This window comes from Sturnus vulgaris, chromosome 21, assembly GCF_052056855.1.
Source record: "Sturnus vulgaris isolate bStuVul1 chromosome 21, bStuVul1.hap1, whole genome shotgun sequence".
Taxonomy (NCBI): domain Eukaryota; kingdom Metazoa; phylum Chordata; class Aves; order Passeriformes; family Sturnidae; genus Sturnus; species Sturnus vulgaris.
The window spans coordinates 6,140,348-6,156,361 of NC_142263.1; the positions used below are offsets into that span (position 1 = coordinate 6,140,348).

The 16,014-nt window shown below is 51.4% G+C and overlaps 1 protein-coding gene across 2 annotated transcripts in view; it reads left to right on the forward strand.

The window, feature by feature from the left end:
- DTX2 (deltex E3 ubiquitin ligase 2) overlaps nucleotides 1–16,014 on the forward strand; it is a 34,615-nt gene continuing 18,601 nt past the window's right edge. For both annotated transcript variants that reach the window (XM_088177052.1, XM_088177053.1), the window contains exons 1-3: nucleotides 1–66; nucleotides 4,836–5,218; nucleotides 9,460–10,045. In XM_088177052.1, coding sequence (XP_088033178.1) covers nucleotides 4,912–5,218; nucleotides 9,460–10,045 — 893 coding nt within the window. In that variant the 5' untranslated portion in view covers nucleotides 1–66; nucleotides 4,836–4,911. The remainder of the gene's footprint in view (nucleotides 67–4,835; nucleotides 5,219–9,459; nucleotides 10,046–16,014) is intronic.

Consider the following 16,014-nt stretch of genomic DNA (forward strand, 5'->3'; position numbering starts at 1 on the left):
AGCTCGCGCATGCGCGGAGGTTCCGTGACCGCGGGCCGGGAGCGGCGGCGCCGGGCCCTGAGAGGGGTGAGGGGCCGGGGGTCCCGGGCCGGGCGAGGGGTGATGGGAGCGGGGAACAGCGGTACCGGGACGGGTGGCTGGGCTGGGCTGGGCTGGACTGGACTGGACTGTGCTTCGCGGGGCCGGCACCCCCGGGCGGGCGCCCCCGGTTCCCTGTGCCGCGCAGTCCGGGCCGTTCATGAGGGACTGCCCGGGCCGTTGCGGCCGCTTTAGGTCCGGCCTGCCTGGCGTCCCGTCAGCCTGGGGACACGGGCGCTGTTCCCCTCGCACCAGGCCCCGGCCCCTCCACAGCTCCCGGGGCGGTCGGTGCCGCCCGGACAGCCCCCGGCACCCGTGGGGCACGGAGGTGTCCGTGGTACCGGGGGTGCTGGTGGGAGGCAGCAGGCGGCTGCCGTGGGTGCTGCCCAGGCCTCAGGGTTGGGGGAGCTCCATGAGGGGCGGGTGGCCCCTGCCGAGCTGGCTTCGAGCCACCGGCTCCTCAGACGGGACCCGGCTTGGCCGTTCCGGAGCTCCAGGAGCTCCTGCCACGAGCCGAAGCCTTTGGGGGTCTGGAGGGGCCCTGCAAATCGTACCAGGTTCTCACCTCACAAGTCAGTGGTCTCCCCGCAAATAAATAACCCGCCTGGGTGCTCAGAAGGACCCAGGAGTGGTCGCGTTGGAGTCAGTGTGGTGAGATCCCGTGTCCAGGTGGGATCTTGTGTCTGGGTGTACCTGCCCTCCTCTCTCTGCCTCAGTTTTCCTATTCACTCCTGCCTGAAACCAGCCCTCGGCTTAACTGACAGGGAAACGCTTTGTTCCGCCTCAGTTGCCGTCTCTATTTTCCCCCTCCGAGGGGAACTCGCTTTAAAGCTTGTTTTGCATGGAATAAGTCCAGGTTTGGAGCAGCCGCGTTTATTTCTTCTGTTGTTTTGGCTGTCAACCCAGCCACCTTGTGCCGTGAGGATCAGCAGAGGATGGGAGAGGGCAAGACTGGGGTGGATCTGCGTGCTTGGAGTTATTACTGTGACCCTTCTCTACTGCACAGCTCTGTTCTTTCGCTTTGGTTGGTGCTAATCGGGTGCTTGTGTAAGGAAATGTGTGTTTGGGTATGAATTACCTGGCAACAGCGTCCAACCCTGTTGCATCGGGTTTTGCTGTGCCCAGAAGTGCAGCTCAGCTGGTGTGGGGGCCTGTGGGGGTCCTGGCTGTGTGATTTGGGGTCGGGGGAGGGTCTCCAGTCGTGTCCCCTGCACAGGGTCACGTTTTACTGCAGCCCTGTGGCCTCCGTGTGCTTTATGTGCTCACCTAATCCCTGTGTAATCTCTTCCCATGGGGTCTTTGTTGCCCTCGCGGTTCTGTCTCTCAAAGTGGTGTCATGATGCTTAACAATCCCTCCTGGGCACTCTGTTTTCTGAATAACCTGCTGAAAAGTCTCTATTTTACCAATCTGGTGACTTTTATTTTTAATTCAGCCCAGCTCAAGAGCTCCCAAGGCTCTTTTTCTTTTCCAGGTACAAGCTCGCATTTCATGAAAACTTTTATCAATGCTGGCAATTCAAGTTCAGAAGCTTAAAAAAGGAGTTGGCATTTTTAGAAATCATCTCAGACCCATGAATTTTAAGATCCTGCATTTAAAGTGAAAGAAAATTGTGCTTTCTGAAAGTAGAACAGAGAATTAAACACAGCTTTCAAAGGCTTTAATTCCTGTTCTCCAGCCTTCTCACCACCATTTGCTGAAGTTTGAGGAGCAGGGAGTGAAGTTGTTGGAAAACATCTGAAATCCACTCAGTTTTTTTCCTGTCCAAGTCTCCAATTAAAGCCATGTGGACAGATGTTTCAGAGGTTGTGCTGGGCATAAAGTTCCAACCAAACAAACCCAGACTCAAGCTCTGAGCCCATGTTAACAAATACCTTCAAAGTGAAGGGCATCTGGCTGGAATATTTAAGTCTGCACTTGAATTAGCCAGGGTTCACTGGAGGAAGGGTGGCCCAGAGGATTTCTGACTGGAGCCAGGGCTGTTAAGTGAATAAGAGCTTTTAGGGTTGGTGTGAATTTCAGCTTTTCAAGGTATTTTTAAGGCTTGAGGTGAACAGTTCTAGTCCATGGGATTTGAGTAAAGATGTGAGCTGGGATGTGTAGCACATCCCAAACCACATCCCACTCTTTCCCAAACCTTTTCTGCTGTGGTGTAATGCTGAACACTGTACAAGCAGCTCCAGTATTGAATTGCTCAGCTTTTAATATTTGTGTGCTGCTGAATTCTGAAAGAGAAGTCAGGAACTGTAACTTCAGGCCTTTTCTTTCTCGTTTGCCATAACTCCAGGACTTGTGTAGTTCTGGCTTACTGATGCTCTCCTGCATTCCTGGCTTCCCAATCCGTGCAAACAGCTGCTGGCTCCAGCAGCTTTCAGCAAGAGCTGGCAGGAGGCTGAAATACGCCCCTCGCTCCTCCTTTGGAGCAGCAGTCCCAGCACAGGAAATATTTTTCCACTCTGATGGGGAAGTGGATATTGGAGCACGCGACACTCACGTGCAGCAGGCTCGGGTACCTTCACGTGTGGTCTGCAGGATTCAGGCATCGCTGCCACCCCGGGCTGAGGGACAGGCTGTTGTCACCCAGCTGTTACCCCAGCGAGTGTGGGGTGACACGGGAAGGAGGTGGCTTTTCTGCTGCGGTGTCTGCTTGTTTGCATTTCCTGCTGCTGTTTCAGAAAGGAAGGAAAACGAATCGCTGACTTCCTCCTCACAGCCTCGCTCTCCTCTGCTCTGCGTGTGGCTGCAGATGAATATTTGGTAACATCTTTGCGGGGGAAAAGGTGTTGGTTCTGAATTTGGGGTTCAGAGCACGTAGTGCAGGTGGGTGGGACAGAAAATGCCACAGCCTGACTTTTGCACTGAGTCGAGCACAGACAATGCTGGTCGTCCTTGAGGTGGAAAAGTATTGATGTGAAACCTGCCATAAAAAGAAGTAGCAGAGGCAGGTGTTGGATTTGATACCTTAAATCTTAATTTTCTGTTTTGAGCAGTAAAATAACTGTCCTTGGTGTGTTAGGCAAAAATGGATTACAAGGAACAGATTAATAGCAGAGACCAGGATGGGATTGTGGTGATCTGGGGCAGTTTGTTACCAAGACCAGTTGAGCTGGGGGTGTTGTGTAAAAATCTCAGAGCAGCTCATCAACTAATTTACACTGAATTCCTGGGGAAACTGTTGCCTTCCTCTTACAAATGCAGACGTGTGGGTGTGTCTGTTCTGTGCTCGCTCTCCTTCTCTGTCTTTTTTAAGCTATCAAGCCACACGGGCATGATGGATGGGACGCTCCATGGAGCGTGGGATCTTCCCCCATCCGGCAGGGATGTCATTCTCTGTGCAGATGGCATCCTCCAGTGGAAGCCACCCACTGCTGCTCTGCCTCTTGGGAGACCTGAACTTTTCCATTGGATGGGAAGGAAGCTCACGGCTCCCTGCTGACTGCTGGGAGTTAAGCGAGCAATCAATGACGTGAGACCTCAGAAAGGAGAAGGCGAATTTATTTTAAAACAAAATGAGTTTCACTCATTCACAGCCAAACCCACCTACACACGAGCACCAGCGTGAGGATCTCCAAGTGGTTGTCCAGAATTTGGACAGATGTGTGTGCAGATGGTTTGGGCAAGATTCCTCGGAATGACACGACAGACAAGGAATGTCAAATATCAGACCTCTGGTGTCTGTCGGTGATCATGTGATGCCTTTGGATCTGCTCTTTTTACATCCCCTGGGGGCTGAGAGTGGTGATCTCTCCTTGTTGGAATTTATGCACTGTCCTTTGTCTTTTTCTGGTGCCTTTGGGCTCTTACACTTTCTCTGTTCTTCTCTAAATCATCTCTTAAGGGCTTGAGTTTCTGATGCTGATTGTCCGTTGTTTCACGATGTTCCTCGTTGTTTCACGATGTTCCTCGTTTTCCAGCCTGAGAAGCTGCAAATAGGTGTGCTTTGATCTTGAGGACCTACTAAATCAGTGCCCTCAGCACAGGCAGTTGATTATGCCTTGTGCTCCTCCTGGTTCTCTTGTACTCCTCCCCATCTGTTTTTTGCTGGGATCACACTCAACTAAAGAAGTGTGTGTACTGTGATTTGCAAACTGTGTATTGAGAGTTGTCTTCTGGCTTTGTTTGCATGTGTAATGCTTCACAGGAGTCACAGGACTGATACTGGGTCAAAACTAAGCGGTCAGAAGCCTGAATGGAGCTGATGGTGTAGCCCTGGAGCTCCGATCAGTGAAGAGTTTGGGAGCCACTTGTGCAACTCAGTCTTTCTGTGAATGAGTATTTGGCAGCTCATACTGGGGTGATCAGTGTAAGGCTGCCAGGAGCAGTGCTGAGCGTGGGGAAGGGGCAGAATGGCAGCTTGCCTTGGCACACTGCTGGCTAGTGAGTGTCTGTCTGAACTCATGCCAAGGCTTACAGGTCTGCCTGACACAGATCAGCGGTGGCTCAGGGATAGTTTGGTACAGATCTGTGGTGACTCAGGTGGTGTTTGGTGCCACAAACCATAGGAAGCAGAGTCTCCCTGAAGAGTGTTTGCCCTCAATTAGCAGGAGAAGTTGCCAGCACTGGCGGGAAGTGAGTGGTGGTACCTCACTCATCCTCAGCCAGAGGGTTTTGAGGCCAGTCTGCTTCTCTGGAGTCTGTTAAATACATAGTGAACAACCTCTGTGAAAGGTGGAGCTTGTTTCCCTCTCAGATGGCTTGTGGGGTGTGGGGATTTGGGACATCATTCTCAGCTCCCTGTGCTCTCTGTTTTTTGCTGCAGGTCCCCAGGAGAAAATGGTGTAAGGCCATCACAGCTGCTACTTCCAGTTGCGGCGTGCCAGACCTCAGGGAGGAACATGGCAGCAGCTCAGGGAGCGGGAAGCGGCTCAGCCGGGCCATCCGGACCGCCCGGTCCTGCCCCGGGCCACAGCAGCAGCTCCACGGCAGTGGCGGTGTGGGAATGGCAGGATGAATTTGGCAGGTGGAGGCCGTACCGAGGCAATGTGTGCAGCTACATCGAGCAGGTTATCCAGGCCTCTCAGCAGAAGGGCCGGCGCTCAGGGTCGGGGCTGGCCAGCAGCATCCCTTTGGGACATGCGGATCCCGCCTTGGCTCCCTACGTCATCGACATTCCAAGCCTGACGCAGTTCCGGCAGGATACAGGTAAGGGAGCTTCCCCACCCGGTGTGCTGGTGTGCTTGGGGATAAGCAGAGCCTTGTCCTGTGTGTAGGAGCCCTGCAAAGCTCTGCTGTTTGCTACCGTGCTGTGAGCACATCTGCTGCTCTCCTGATGCTGTCTGCTGCCCAGTGTGGGAAAATCTGTGGAGCTGGGTGCAGGCAGACAGCCGTGATCTCTTCAGGAGCATCATCGTGGGACCCCTGGAGCTCCCAGCCTGTGAGCCAGAGCTCTCAGAGCTGGAAACTTCCCGCCCCAATCTATTCAAGATCACTTGCGTAAAAAGGGCCTTTTTACGATTCCAACCCTCCTCCTTGAATCCCTTGCTCTCTCTGGAGCTGGAGTGCCAGCTGCTTTACCTTGGCATGCAGCCCTGCTCAAGCTGCTTGCGACTGCCTGCGGCCCCCACACGACACCAAAACGCTGCAGCAGAATATTCCCTCCACTTGTGCTGTGTGAGCCAGGGAGAAAGGGCAGGATTGAGATCTGATTTTCATTCTCCTCCCTTCTGGGGTCACTGGGAGTAGCAGCTGAGAATTTGTGGAGATGTCTCCTGCCCTCTTTTGCTCCAGATGTGTTGAGCAGCTGGAGTTCACAAAAGGGGCAAGGATGGAATGCATGCACTTCATCCCTGGAAAATCCAGGGAGATCCCAAATTACACACCCCAAATGAATGGCTGCTTTGGAAAACTTTCCATCCATCAGTTTCCCCTTTGCCAATGTCTTTCCCATCACTCCAGGACGCAGCTGGGCATCATCCCAAGCGTTAGAGGGGCATATGCTGGTTTCTTGCCAGTTGAAACAGTAAATGAGCAATATTTTGAATCAACTGTATGATCAGCCAATTCCGGCAGGAAAGGGAAGTGGTTGGAGCAAATGTGAGTGGTCACCACAGCTGCATCCGTGTTTTTATTCTGACTTGGTGACCTTAGGCTGAGTTTATCTAGTGTCTTGGGTGAAGTGCAGAGCTTTCTAAGATGCATGCCTTGGCAGCTGTGCTCAGCTTGGCCTGTTCAGACATCTGCAAGGCCAGCTGAAGCTGTGGCTTTGAGTGGTACGCCACGGACCACCAGAGCTGGCACCAGCAGCTGTTTCTTTCCTGTTTTTTTCATGCCAAATTTGTGAAGGAGCCTTCCAGCATCTGGCCCTTTCAGCCAGTGCTCCAACCTGTGGACAGCAGTCCTGAGCTGTCTGGTGAAGGTGAGCAGAGAGCCGCTGGGAGGGTGAAACGTGTCCCAGTATGAATGGGACATTCTTTTCCACAAGCTGTCTGCCCTTAGAGGGTTTGTATCTCTTTAGACCCTTGTGAAAGATCTCAAAACATCTAGTGAATATTGTCCCTTGCAGGGTGGTTTGGAGCTGTTCTTCTCTGGTGGACAGCCCGGTTTAATTCTGGAAATGATGTTGGCTGGTATGATCTCATCTTTCCTTGAGTTGTTAATAACAAAAAGGCTGATTCTGCTCCACAGCTCTCCTGCAGTGTTTCCCATTGATCCAAAGGGAGGCTGATCAGAGTGGCCAATGCTTTGAACCTCCCTCCACAAATACCTGTGTGCTCTGCAACGTGACTGTTGGAAAAGCTCTCATATCCCTTTTCCATGGCCCAGTTCTAAGCAAAGCTTTTTCTCTCTGCAAGGTTCTGCCTTAAACGTGAACCTTTCTGAGTGAGCCGCCAGCTGAACTTTGTCATGTGCTGGAGAAAAGAATCTCTGCAGGAAACATCCCCATGAAAAATCTTTAAACAGTGCAAAAAATAGGCTGTTGTATTCTGCTCATTAGCTATTAGACAGATAAATAGGCTCTTCAAAGGAAGCCAAGGAGAATAACAGGAAGCCAGTGTTAACGGGAGCAGCGTCCCCAGCAGCAGGGGATGACAGCTGTGCGGGGGGATCCTGTGGGCAGGATTAGCTATGGGCTTCAGCTGCTGCTCAAGGCAGATTAGCTGGGGGTGAGTGCAGGGGAGCAGCAGGAGTTGTCTTCTCACCACAGCTGTTTGCCCACCCTGGAGAGGAATGCCAGTTTCCCTGCCAGCCTGGGGGAAGGGGGATGTTTTCCAAGTGCATGGCCTTGGTGTTGTTGTTGACTCTAAAAAACCTTTTCTTTGCTGCTGTTTGAGAGTGTTAAAAACACAAGTTACTTGCAAATCCTGCAGTCCTCTTTGTGCTGCTTGTAGCTTCTGAGCTGCCAGTGGAGCAGGGGAAGCCTTGCTCATCTCCTGAGATGTGTCCCACTAGACATCTTGCCTTACCTGTGGTAGTCCCCTTTCTCTGGGAGCAGGTCCCCTGCACTCATTTCTAAGTGCAATGCATGTCTCACCATCTCATTCCCAGTCCAGTCCCATCCCTAGTCCTTCTCCTGCTCAGGGGTTCACTCCTGAAGTTATCCACCTTTTGAGGGTTTATGTTTCTGAAACTTGGCAGGACTTGCTGGATACGAACATTCATTGCTAGAGTTTGCTTTTGGCTGTTTAGTCTGCTTTTCCACTAAAACATCAATTCCAGGCTGGGAAGTTCATCTTGGTTCTGCTGATACTTTCTGCCAGAGGAAGATCTCGTCCCTCAGGAATCCTGAACTCCATGATTGAGCTACTGGGGAAGTTGCTGTGTTTGACTTGCTGCTAGTAGTGTATTAAGTGTGCTGATGAGATGTTGTTTGTTGGCTGGTGTCACTGGAGAGTCCTGCTCTGCAATAAGCAAGATGCTCGGTGCTGCTGTGGAACAGAACACAAGTCCTGGCATTCCTTGGTCTGGCACATTCTGCCTTTGAGAGAGCTTTAGCCCTTGTGTCATCTCTGGAGCTTCAGCAGTGCCAAGATAAGTTTACACAACTATTGGGTATATTAACAGCAGCATGATCCTCATGCCAGCATGCAGGCAGGCAGAGCCTGAACACAGCAGCAGTTGGATTTTGGCAGTGTGGAGTCCCAGGTGGGCTGTCCTCCCTCTTCCTTGGAATGTGCTTGTTGGGTGTGAAGCTTGCCTGGATTGTTTGTGTCCCACAGAGTCTCCAGTGATACCCTGGGGCAGATCTCCTCAGGCTTTAGGTGTGGGTACTTGTAAACGTGCCAGTTTTCACCTGGGGTCCTGGAGCATAGTGTCATTACTCTCCTGACCTCTTTAGAGGCTTTATTTTTTTTTTTTTCTCTTGGTGCTCTTGTTTGAACTCCTTCTGTGTTGTAACAACTCACTGCACCCCTGTTCACCCTCACCTTTCTAGATCCCCAGGCTTGCTTTCCCCACAGCTTTTCCTGCTCCTCTTTCTCTGTGTGGAATGCTGCTGAGGGTTTTTTACTGCAGCAGCAGTTTTGGCCCTGCTGCAAGAACTAAAGGTTTCAGAGCTTCTGTCCTATCGGGTGGCTTCCTTCCCTCTCATTAGGCTGCTGCTTTTTTGAAGTAGGGGATAAAGTACCCAGGAGTGAAGTCATCCTGGAAAGCCAAGCTTCCAGGGGCTTCGAGCTCCAGCTGTCGCTGTCGAGCGACCTTGCAAGAGCAGTGTGTCTCGTTCCATTTCTCTCCCTTTGTCTGAACAGCTGCTCTCTTCAGTTTTCAAGTTACTTCATTGTCTTCCCCTCTCTAGTCTTGCTCTCTCCCAGCAGTCAAGAGCCTGCAGAAGTTTGCCCTTCTCCAAAGTCCTTGTCCTTGCCGCTAGTGGGACTCCGCCCCCTCTCCCAAGACCAAAATTGCCCCACCCTTGTGTAGCAAAGTGGGTGTTTAGCCCCTTAAGTGCTCCTACAAAGCACTTCCCAATAGTGTCTTGTCTCTATAGTTACTCTGTTGTCAAGGCTGTGGGAGTTGGGGTTTTTTTTAACCAGATCTGTGCCTCAGCCTGATTTTCTTTTCTTTTTACGGTTTTTTCCTTTTAACGTCAGGGAGGCATATGTGATCAGTGTGCCTTTGTGCCTCGGGTGTGTCTGCGTCTGCATCCTCTCTCCTTCCCTCCTTTCCCACCCTTCCTCCTAGCAGCTTTTGAACCTGCTGCCAGCCCACAATCAGATTTGGCAGAGAGACAGGGATCTCAGGGATGTTGCGTTTTTCTAAGCTTCATGAGCAAACCCAGCCCTGTTGGGAAGAGAAGGTTTTTTAGTGCCCCTCTTGAGGGAGAATGAGAAAGGCCACCTCCATGTAGGCAGCACGGATCTGTGCAGAAACAAATCTCTGGGACGACACCCCTGTTCAGTGAGTTGTCTGCTCACTAAATTGTATTTATTCTCCCCTCCTCTCGCACACAGGGACGATGCGGGCCGTCCGCAGACACGTCTTCCCGGGGGACTCTGCTGCCGGGCAGGGCGTGGTATGGGAGTGGCAGAACGACGAGGGCGGGTGGTCCCCGTACGAGATGAACGTCTGCGTGTTTCTGGAGCAAGCCCGTGCCACGAACCACCAGCGGGTGGATCTGGGGCCCTTGGGCTACAACTACGAAGTTGACTTTGTGGCTCAAGTCCAGACCAACAAGACCACGAGGTTCCGCCGCAGCATTCAGAGGCGTTTGGACGCCCCGTACCCGGTGACGACCTCCACCACACCCCTTCACACAGGGGTGGGATGTTCTTGCCAGCAGTGCTGGCCCAACAGCGGGACTGGTCCCATCACCACACGCTACCGTCACTCCATGACAAACTTTCCCAACTCTTCCACTACTCACCAGGCTCCTGGGAGGACAGCGTCAGTAAGTTCTTCCAACGTCGGCTTCGTGCCCTATAACAAACCCACTTTGACTGGAGCAAGGTCAACACCAAGACTCAATGCACAGAGCACCTTGGTTTTGGCTCAAACTGGGAGCCTCAATGCAGCGCTGGCAGCATCTAATGGAGTCAGGTACAGATCCTAATTCACCTTTAAATGCCATATGTGTGTCCAAGAGATCTGCTGTGCTCAGGTCTGCCTTATCCAGGAGCCTCTCTGTCCCAGAGGACTTTACAAGGGTCTTCTCCCTAGGAGAGAGAGATTTGCGCCTGTATATCCAGTACAGTGGATGAAAAGACTTCCCCTCTGCTTTCTACCTCTTTTCTTCCCATTTGAAATATAGTCCCTGTCTACCAGTCTCCCTGAACCACAGGGGAATTCATTCAGGTTGAGATTGTGAAGGTTTGAGAAAATTAATAGTGAGCAGTGGTATTTTGGGTTAGGTTAAAAAGCAGCTTTGAGGGGGACTCAGTGAAAGAAAAAGGGCATTGTAAACACACTTATTTAATTCAAATTATGCAGTAGAGTGGAACATTGCTTTGAGGGCCCACAGGACTCATTGCATGTGACTGAGACCTCATGAACTCTGTCAAAATCAGGTGTCCAGGCTATTTTTCAGGCTAAGTGGTGATGAAGAACAGAGGTGCCACTGGATCCATTTTCACTGCGGCTCTTCTCTGACAGGGCTGGGACCAGTGTGCATCTCAGCCCAGGATTTCAGCTCCCATCACCTAGAGCCAAAGGAGGGCTGTGTTTACACCTTACTGGTGAGGGAGGAAGAGCTTCACTTCTCTTCAGGTCTTTTGGTTGCTGCCAGCTCAGTGAAAAGCAGAGGCTTGTGGTCCAACAGCCTGGCTCCTCTCCATGGCATGGGCTGCTGGGGCAAGCCACAGTTGGTTATTCCACTTTCAGGATATTAACTTCCTGTACTCAAGCCCTTGCTGCCAGAGGTGTGTGGGTGTGTGTGGCCTGTCTGTGGCAGTGCTGGCACCAAGTGTGACCCAGCAAGGGCTGGCTGACTGCTCCCTCTGTTTGTAAATGGCTGGAAGTGGCAGAGCCTTACACTCACTTCACTGGGAATAATCCAGCTGTTGAACCCCTGAGAAACTGCAGGGGAACTTGCCAGGGCTGACTTACCTGTCCAAGTAAGTACAGAGATAAGAGATCTAGCAGAGTGTTGGAAGCACATTCTGCTAATTGCATGAGACACATGGGTTTGAGGTTTGTTTTGAATCTCATTTGTGTTTTAAACAAGATGGTGAATCTTGAGATGTTTGTGTCGTATCAGGACTTTCCCTCCTTGGGGTCATCCGAGTGAAATGACTTCTCAAATCCTGTTCTTCTTTCTCACGGTCTTTTTTTGGTACTGTTTTTTCACCTGGTGATTTTTTGTGTTGCCTTAAGCAACCACAGTGCTTCTCTGTTCCAGTCACCTTCGAGTAGGGCTGAAAATCAGACCTCTGCACTGCCTGCAGGAGCCCTCAGTAAGGCTCTTGCTGTCTCCTGAAGAAGCTACCAAATTCCCTCTCTCACAGGAGTTGCTGGTGGGTGTGTGGGGCCACTGAGCTGCCTGGAGCCCCCATCCTTCCCTAAAGGATTTACAAATTGACTCAGGGTGGGGAGTTTGAAAAGGAAGAGCCAAGTGCTGCAGCAGTTGCCCCGCAAGCCTTTCTGGAGCCAGGCGGGGTCTGGGTACGTTGTGTGCTACTGGTGGGGGGAAGGCTGTCCTGAAAGGAGACAGGATGGGAGAGAAATGCTTGGAGAGAGTTGCCACAGGCTCCTGACCATGAACTGAGCCCATGGCCCAGGCAGTGCTGACTGGGAGGGAGAGATGGCCAGGAGGAAGCCAGGAGGTACCCATGGCTGGTTGAGGTCAGGCTGTTGGAACCTGTTTTGCAGCTCAGCTGTTGATGTTGTGGAGGAGGTGAGGTGGCTGGCAATCATCCCTAGCCAAGCCAGCCTTTCTGGGGGATGTGAGGGATTGTACAGTTAAATCTATGCTGGGGACAGTAGGACATGCTACACAGGGCAGGTGGCAGCTCTTTGGGAGTGTGTGAGTGCTGTCAGACTTGTGTAAAACCCACACCCCCACTGAGCCCCACTCTCTGCTGGCTGTCTGTTCCCTTGGGGTGTGATCTCCAGTCTTTTGGGATTGGCTGTGCTGGGGTCACTCTCCTTTATCCCTGCTGAGCAACAAGTGCACACAGGGGGGCAATCTCTGTCTTCCAGCAGTGTGCCATATGTGAAAGGGACTTCTTCATCCCCAGCTGACCGCTCGGGATGGCTTTTCCCCACCAGCCCTGTGCTGGGGTTGAGTCGGAAATGCCACTGGGTGGGTGTAATTGCTCCTGGCTGGAGTTATAGTCTCAGGATCATGAAACCCATGTTCCAGCAGAAAATCCTTTAATTTCTGTGAATTAGGGGAAACCTGAGTAGCAAACTAACAATGTGATTCATTTAATTCCTAAGCCCAGAGCATTCCTGGGTTATTATATCCACCAAGTTCCCTGTCTTTCCCCCTCGGACATAGTACAGTGGTTAATTCCCCTTCCCTTGCAGTCAATGCCCTGTATCACCCAACAGTCTCAGCATTTTGGCTAATTATCCTGCATTAATTATCCCGCCACCGGTTTCTGGCTGTGTTCTCTTTGCTGTGAAATGCAATTCTTGTGCTGGCCCATGCTCAGAGACCCAGGGGAAGAGAGCTCTGCACCATGGTGGATCCTCTGGTGTCTGCTAAAGGTTGTGTTGTGTTCACCCCACAAGCTTTGGCTCCAAAGCAGCCCTGACAGATTACTTGCTTTTACACAGCTGCTGATCTCCACAAAACTTGGCACAACTGATCTCCACAACTGCCTGAGCTGCGACTGGCAGAAGGGCTCAGAAACTCGTTGGGAGAGACTGAAAGGCAGTGCATTTGTTTACACCCAGTTTCTTTAGGAAACACAGCTAAAAATGGCAGCACCTCTCTGGAGGGCTGAGAACGAGGTGCAGTTCATCCTGGAAAGCTGCCTGACCCCTGTGTGGCTGTGACAGCTATTTGTAGCAGGCAGGCAGGCAGGGGTAGACCCCAGAAGGGGCATTCCCGGGCTGCTGTGCCACTGAGGGTGATCCAGTATATTTCCTGCTTGCTGGAGGGCGGATGCTGGTGTGAGAGCAGGCGGAGCTCCAGCACTGCCAAATGCACTTTTAATTTCCTCCTGCTCTCAAGAGGGTCAAAGCCACTGGAAAACCCAGAGAGGAGTGCCAAGGCTTAACTAGATGCTAATATCCTTGGCTGTGCTGCTAATGAATTGCATATATGTGGGCAAGTTATTTTCTTCTTGGTGCATTAATTTCCTCTGGTGAATTAAACACAGTTAATGAATCTGGCTTCTCTCACAGACAGCACTGGAATCTGCACATGGAGTGTGCCATGACAAGGGTTGTGTCCTTACCTCAGCACTGTTAACCAGGTTTCCTGGCAAATCCTTCCCACCCCACATGGGAAAGCATCAATTCCCTAGGGCAAGAGCTCCCCTGTTCCTTGCACTGTGTTAATTACAGAGTAAGGCACTCCTGAAGCACAGTAAGGAGTGCCCTGTTTGTAATATGAGCGAGTAAAGCTGCAGGAAGCAATCTTCTGAGGGATATTAATTAGTGTCCCAGCCAGGCAAATCCCTGCAGTAGCTCTGCAGGCTTCTCTGAGCTTATATGGCTTTGGCTGCTGGTCTCTGTGTGCCTACAAATAAGGCAGGCAGCTCATGGGGGCAGGATTTTGTATAAAATTAGGGGGAATGGGGTTCTTGGGAGCTGGAAAAGGATGCTGACAGAATCGGGGTGTTCTTAAGAAAGGTCTGGTGCTGCACTCCAAATCTCTCATGGGGAGCAACTCATAGTCAGTGCTTTATAGGATAAGGAAGGCCCCCAACCAGGACTTTTCCTTTTTTCTCTCCACCTTTGTATCCTTCAGCTTTGTCCATAGGCATTCCCATGAACTCCTTGGGTGGTGAGGAGCTCTCCTGGTGCTGGTTCCACTGTACCCACTGCAGCCCTTTTAGCCAGCGTGGTGCTACCACCAGGTGGGTCACTGATGTCACCTGACACTCGGTGAGCCTTGGGAAGGGCTTTGGACCTTAAGGTATTGTGGTAGCACTTAGTGTGAAGCAGGGCTGGATGCTGCCCTGATCTATGAGAAGTCTTGGCTGTTGCCCAGAGGGCTACAAAGATGCCATGATACAGAGACCTGTGGCCTGCTGGTTGTGTGCAGGGGAGAGGAAGGAAGAAAGGGCCATATCAGGTGGAGAGGGTGAGTTCCTACAGGCTTCCCCAGTTCTGCTCCATGTGGGTATTGTGCACGTGATGGCTCTAACCTGGCCACCCAGTGTTTGAAGTGGCAGCAGCCCTGGATTCCAAGCTGTTGAATCCACAGTTTCTTGCTGGACTTGTGCTTTGCTGTCTCACTGGTGTTGCAGATTCTTGAAATTCTGGAGAAGTGAGTGGGTTTGTCATGCTGAAATCTCAGTCTGCCCTGTGTGCCTCCCATGGCAGACTGCCTGGAACCAGTGGTGGGAATTCTTACCATGATCATCTTACTGAATCTCCGAGGACATTGTCTTACTTTGCATCCTTTTATTCACAATCTGGTGATCACTGTTACCCTCAGGAACACCAGCACACAGAGCAGTGGGAGAGCAGGAGCAGCAGCGAACAGCAGGACAAAATTGGAGCAGGAAGGAGGAATCAATACTAAGACACATTCAGAGAATTCAGGCGTTGACTTTCAGGTGTTGCAAGCACCTGCAAGAACACTTGGCCAGGAGTCAAAGGCACTGCCTGGTAAGAAATTTCCATGGGCAGCAGGAGCAGGTGTCTCAGTGGCTCCTCCTCGTCTCTCCACACTCCAGTGCTTTTTCTTGCACTGATGCTACCCAGATCTCCCGTACCCAAAACACCATTTTTTTCTCCTAACTGAGCTGCTTTCAATAAATGACCAGGACCTCTCCCCAAAAGCCAGCACTGGCATGGTAGTGCTGGAATGTCTTGAGCTTGTGCTGTTCCATTATTGGATGCACAGTCCATGTTACACTACAATAGCAATGTTCTTCCTTGTTAGCTCATCCCCTTCCTCCCCCCTAGACCCCCACTTCAGACCCAGGGTAGGCTCTGAGTAGTATTTCTTCACCTTTTTTGGCACAGCAGCACTTCCTCCCACGCACTGTGGCTGCAGACCTGCCCGGGCAGTGTTGTGGTACCTCAGAGCAGTGTGGATTTCCCTTGATTTCATCAGCCTTTGGGCTTTCTGCAGTTGTAACAGAACTCAGGGAGTGTGGCAGCCCTGCTCCCACGGTGCAGAGTGGATGGGTCAGCACATCCCACAGCACTGTTAGCTGAGCTGCTGTTAATGAATCTGTGTATTTAGTGAAATAAGAAGTACTTGGTTTCTCCATCATCACATCAGTTGGCTGAAAGCCTCCAGCAGACAAATCTGACAAACTTTGCCTTTACACCAGGAGTGCAGCTGATCAGTGGCTGTTTCCTGGCTCATGGATGGTAATTTGCACTCACAGCTTCCCCAACTTGATTGCTTGCAAATGCATCAAGTGCTTATCTGTTTCTTTCTGTAGATCTCAAGGGCTCTTCTCACTTCGGGTTTAACCCAGCAGACAGTTAATCACCACACAGCCCCTTCACTCAGTCCATCCGCCCCCAGGGGAAGGGGGGAGAGAACTGGAAGAAAAAATGTAAAAATTGTGTGTTAAAATAAGGACAGTTTAACAGGACAGAGAAGGGAAGGAAAATAATAATGTTGATAATTAAAACGTACAAAACAAGTGATGCTCAAAGCAATTGCTCACACCCATTGACCAATGCCAAGCCATTCACAAGCAGCAGCTCCCAGTCAGTTTTCCCCTGGTCATGACGTCCTGTGGTATGGAATATTCCTTGGATCGCTTGGGGTCAGGTGTCCCAGCTGTGTCCCCTCTCAGCTTCTTGTGCCCCTCAGCTTCCTCACTGCTGGGGTGGGTTGAGGAGCAAAAAAGGCCTCACTTAGTGTAAACACTGCTCAGCAACAACTCAAACATCCCTGTGTTATCAGCATTATTCTCATCCTAAATCCA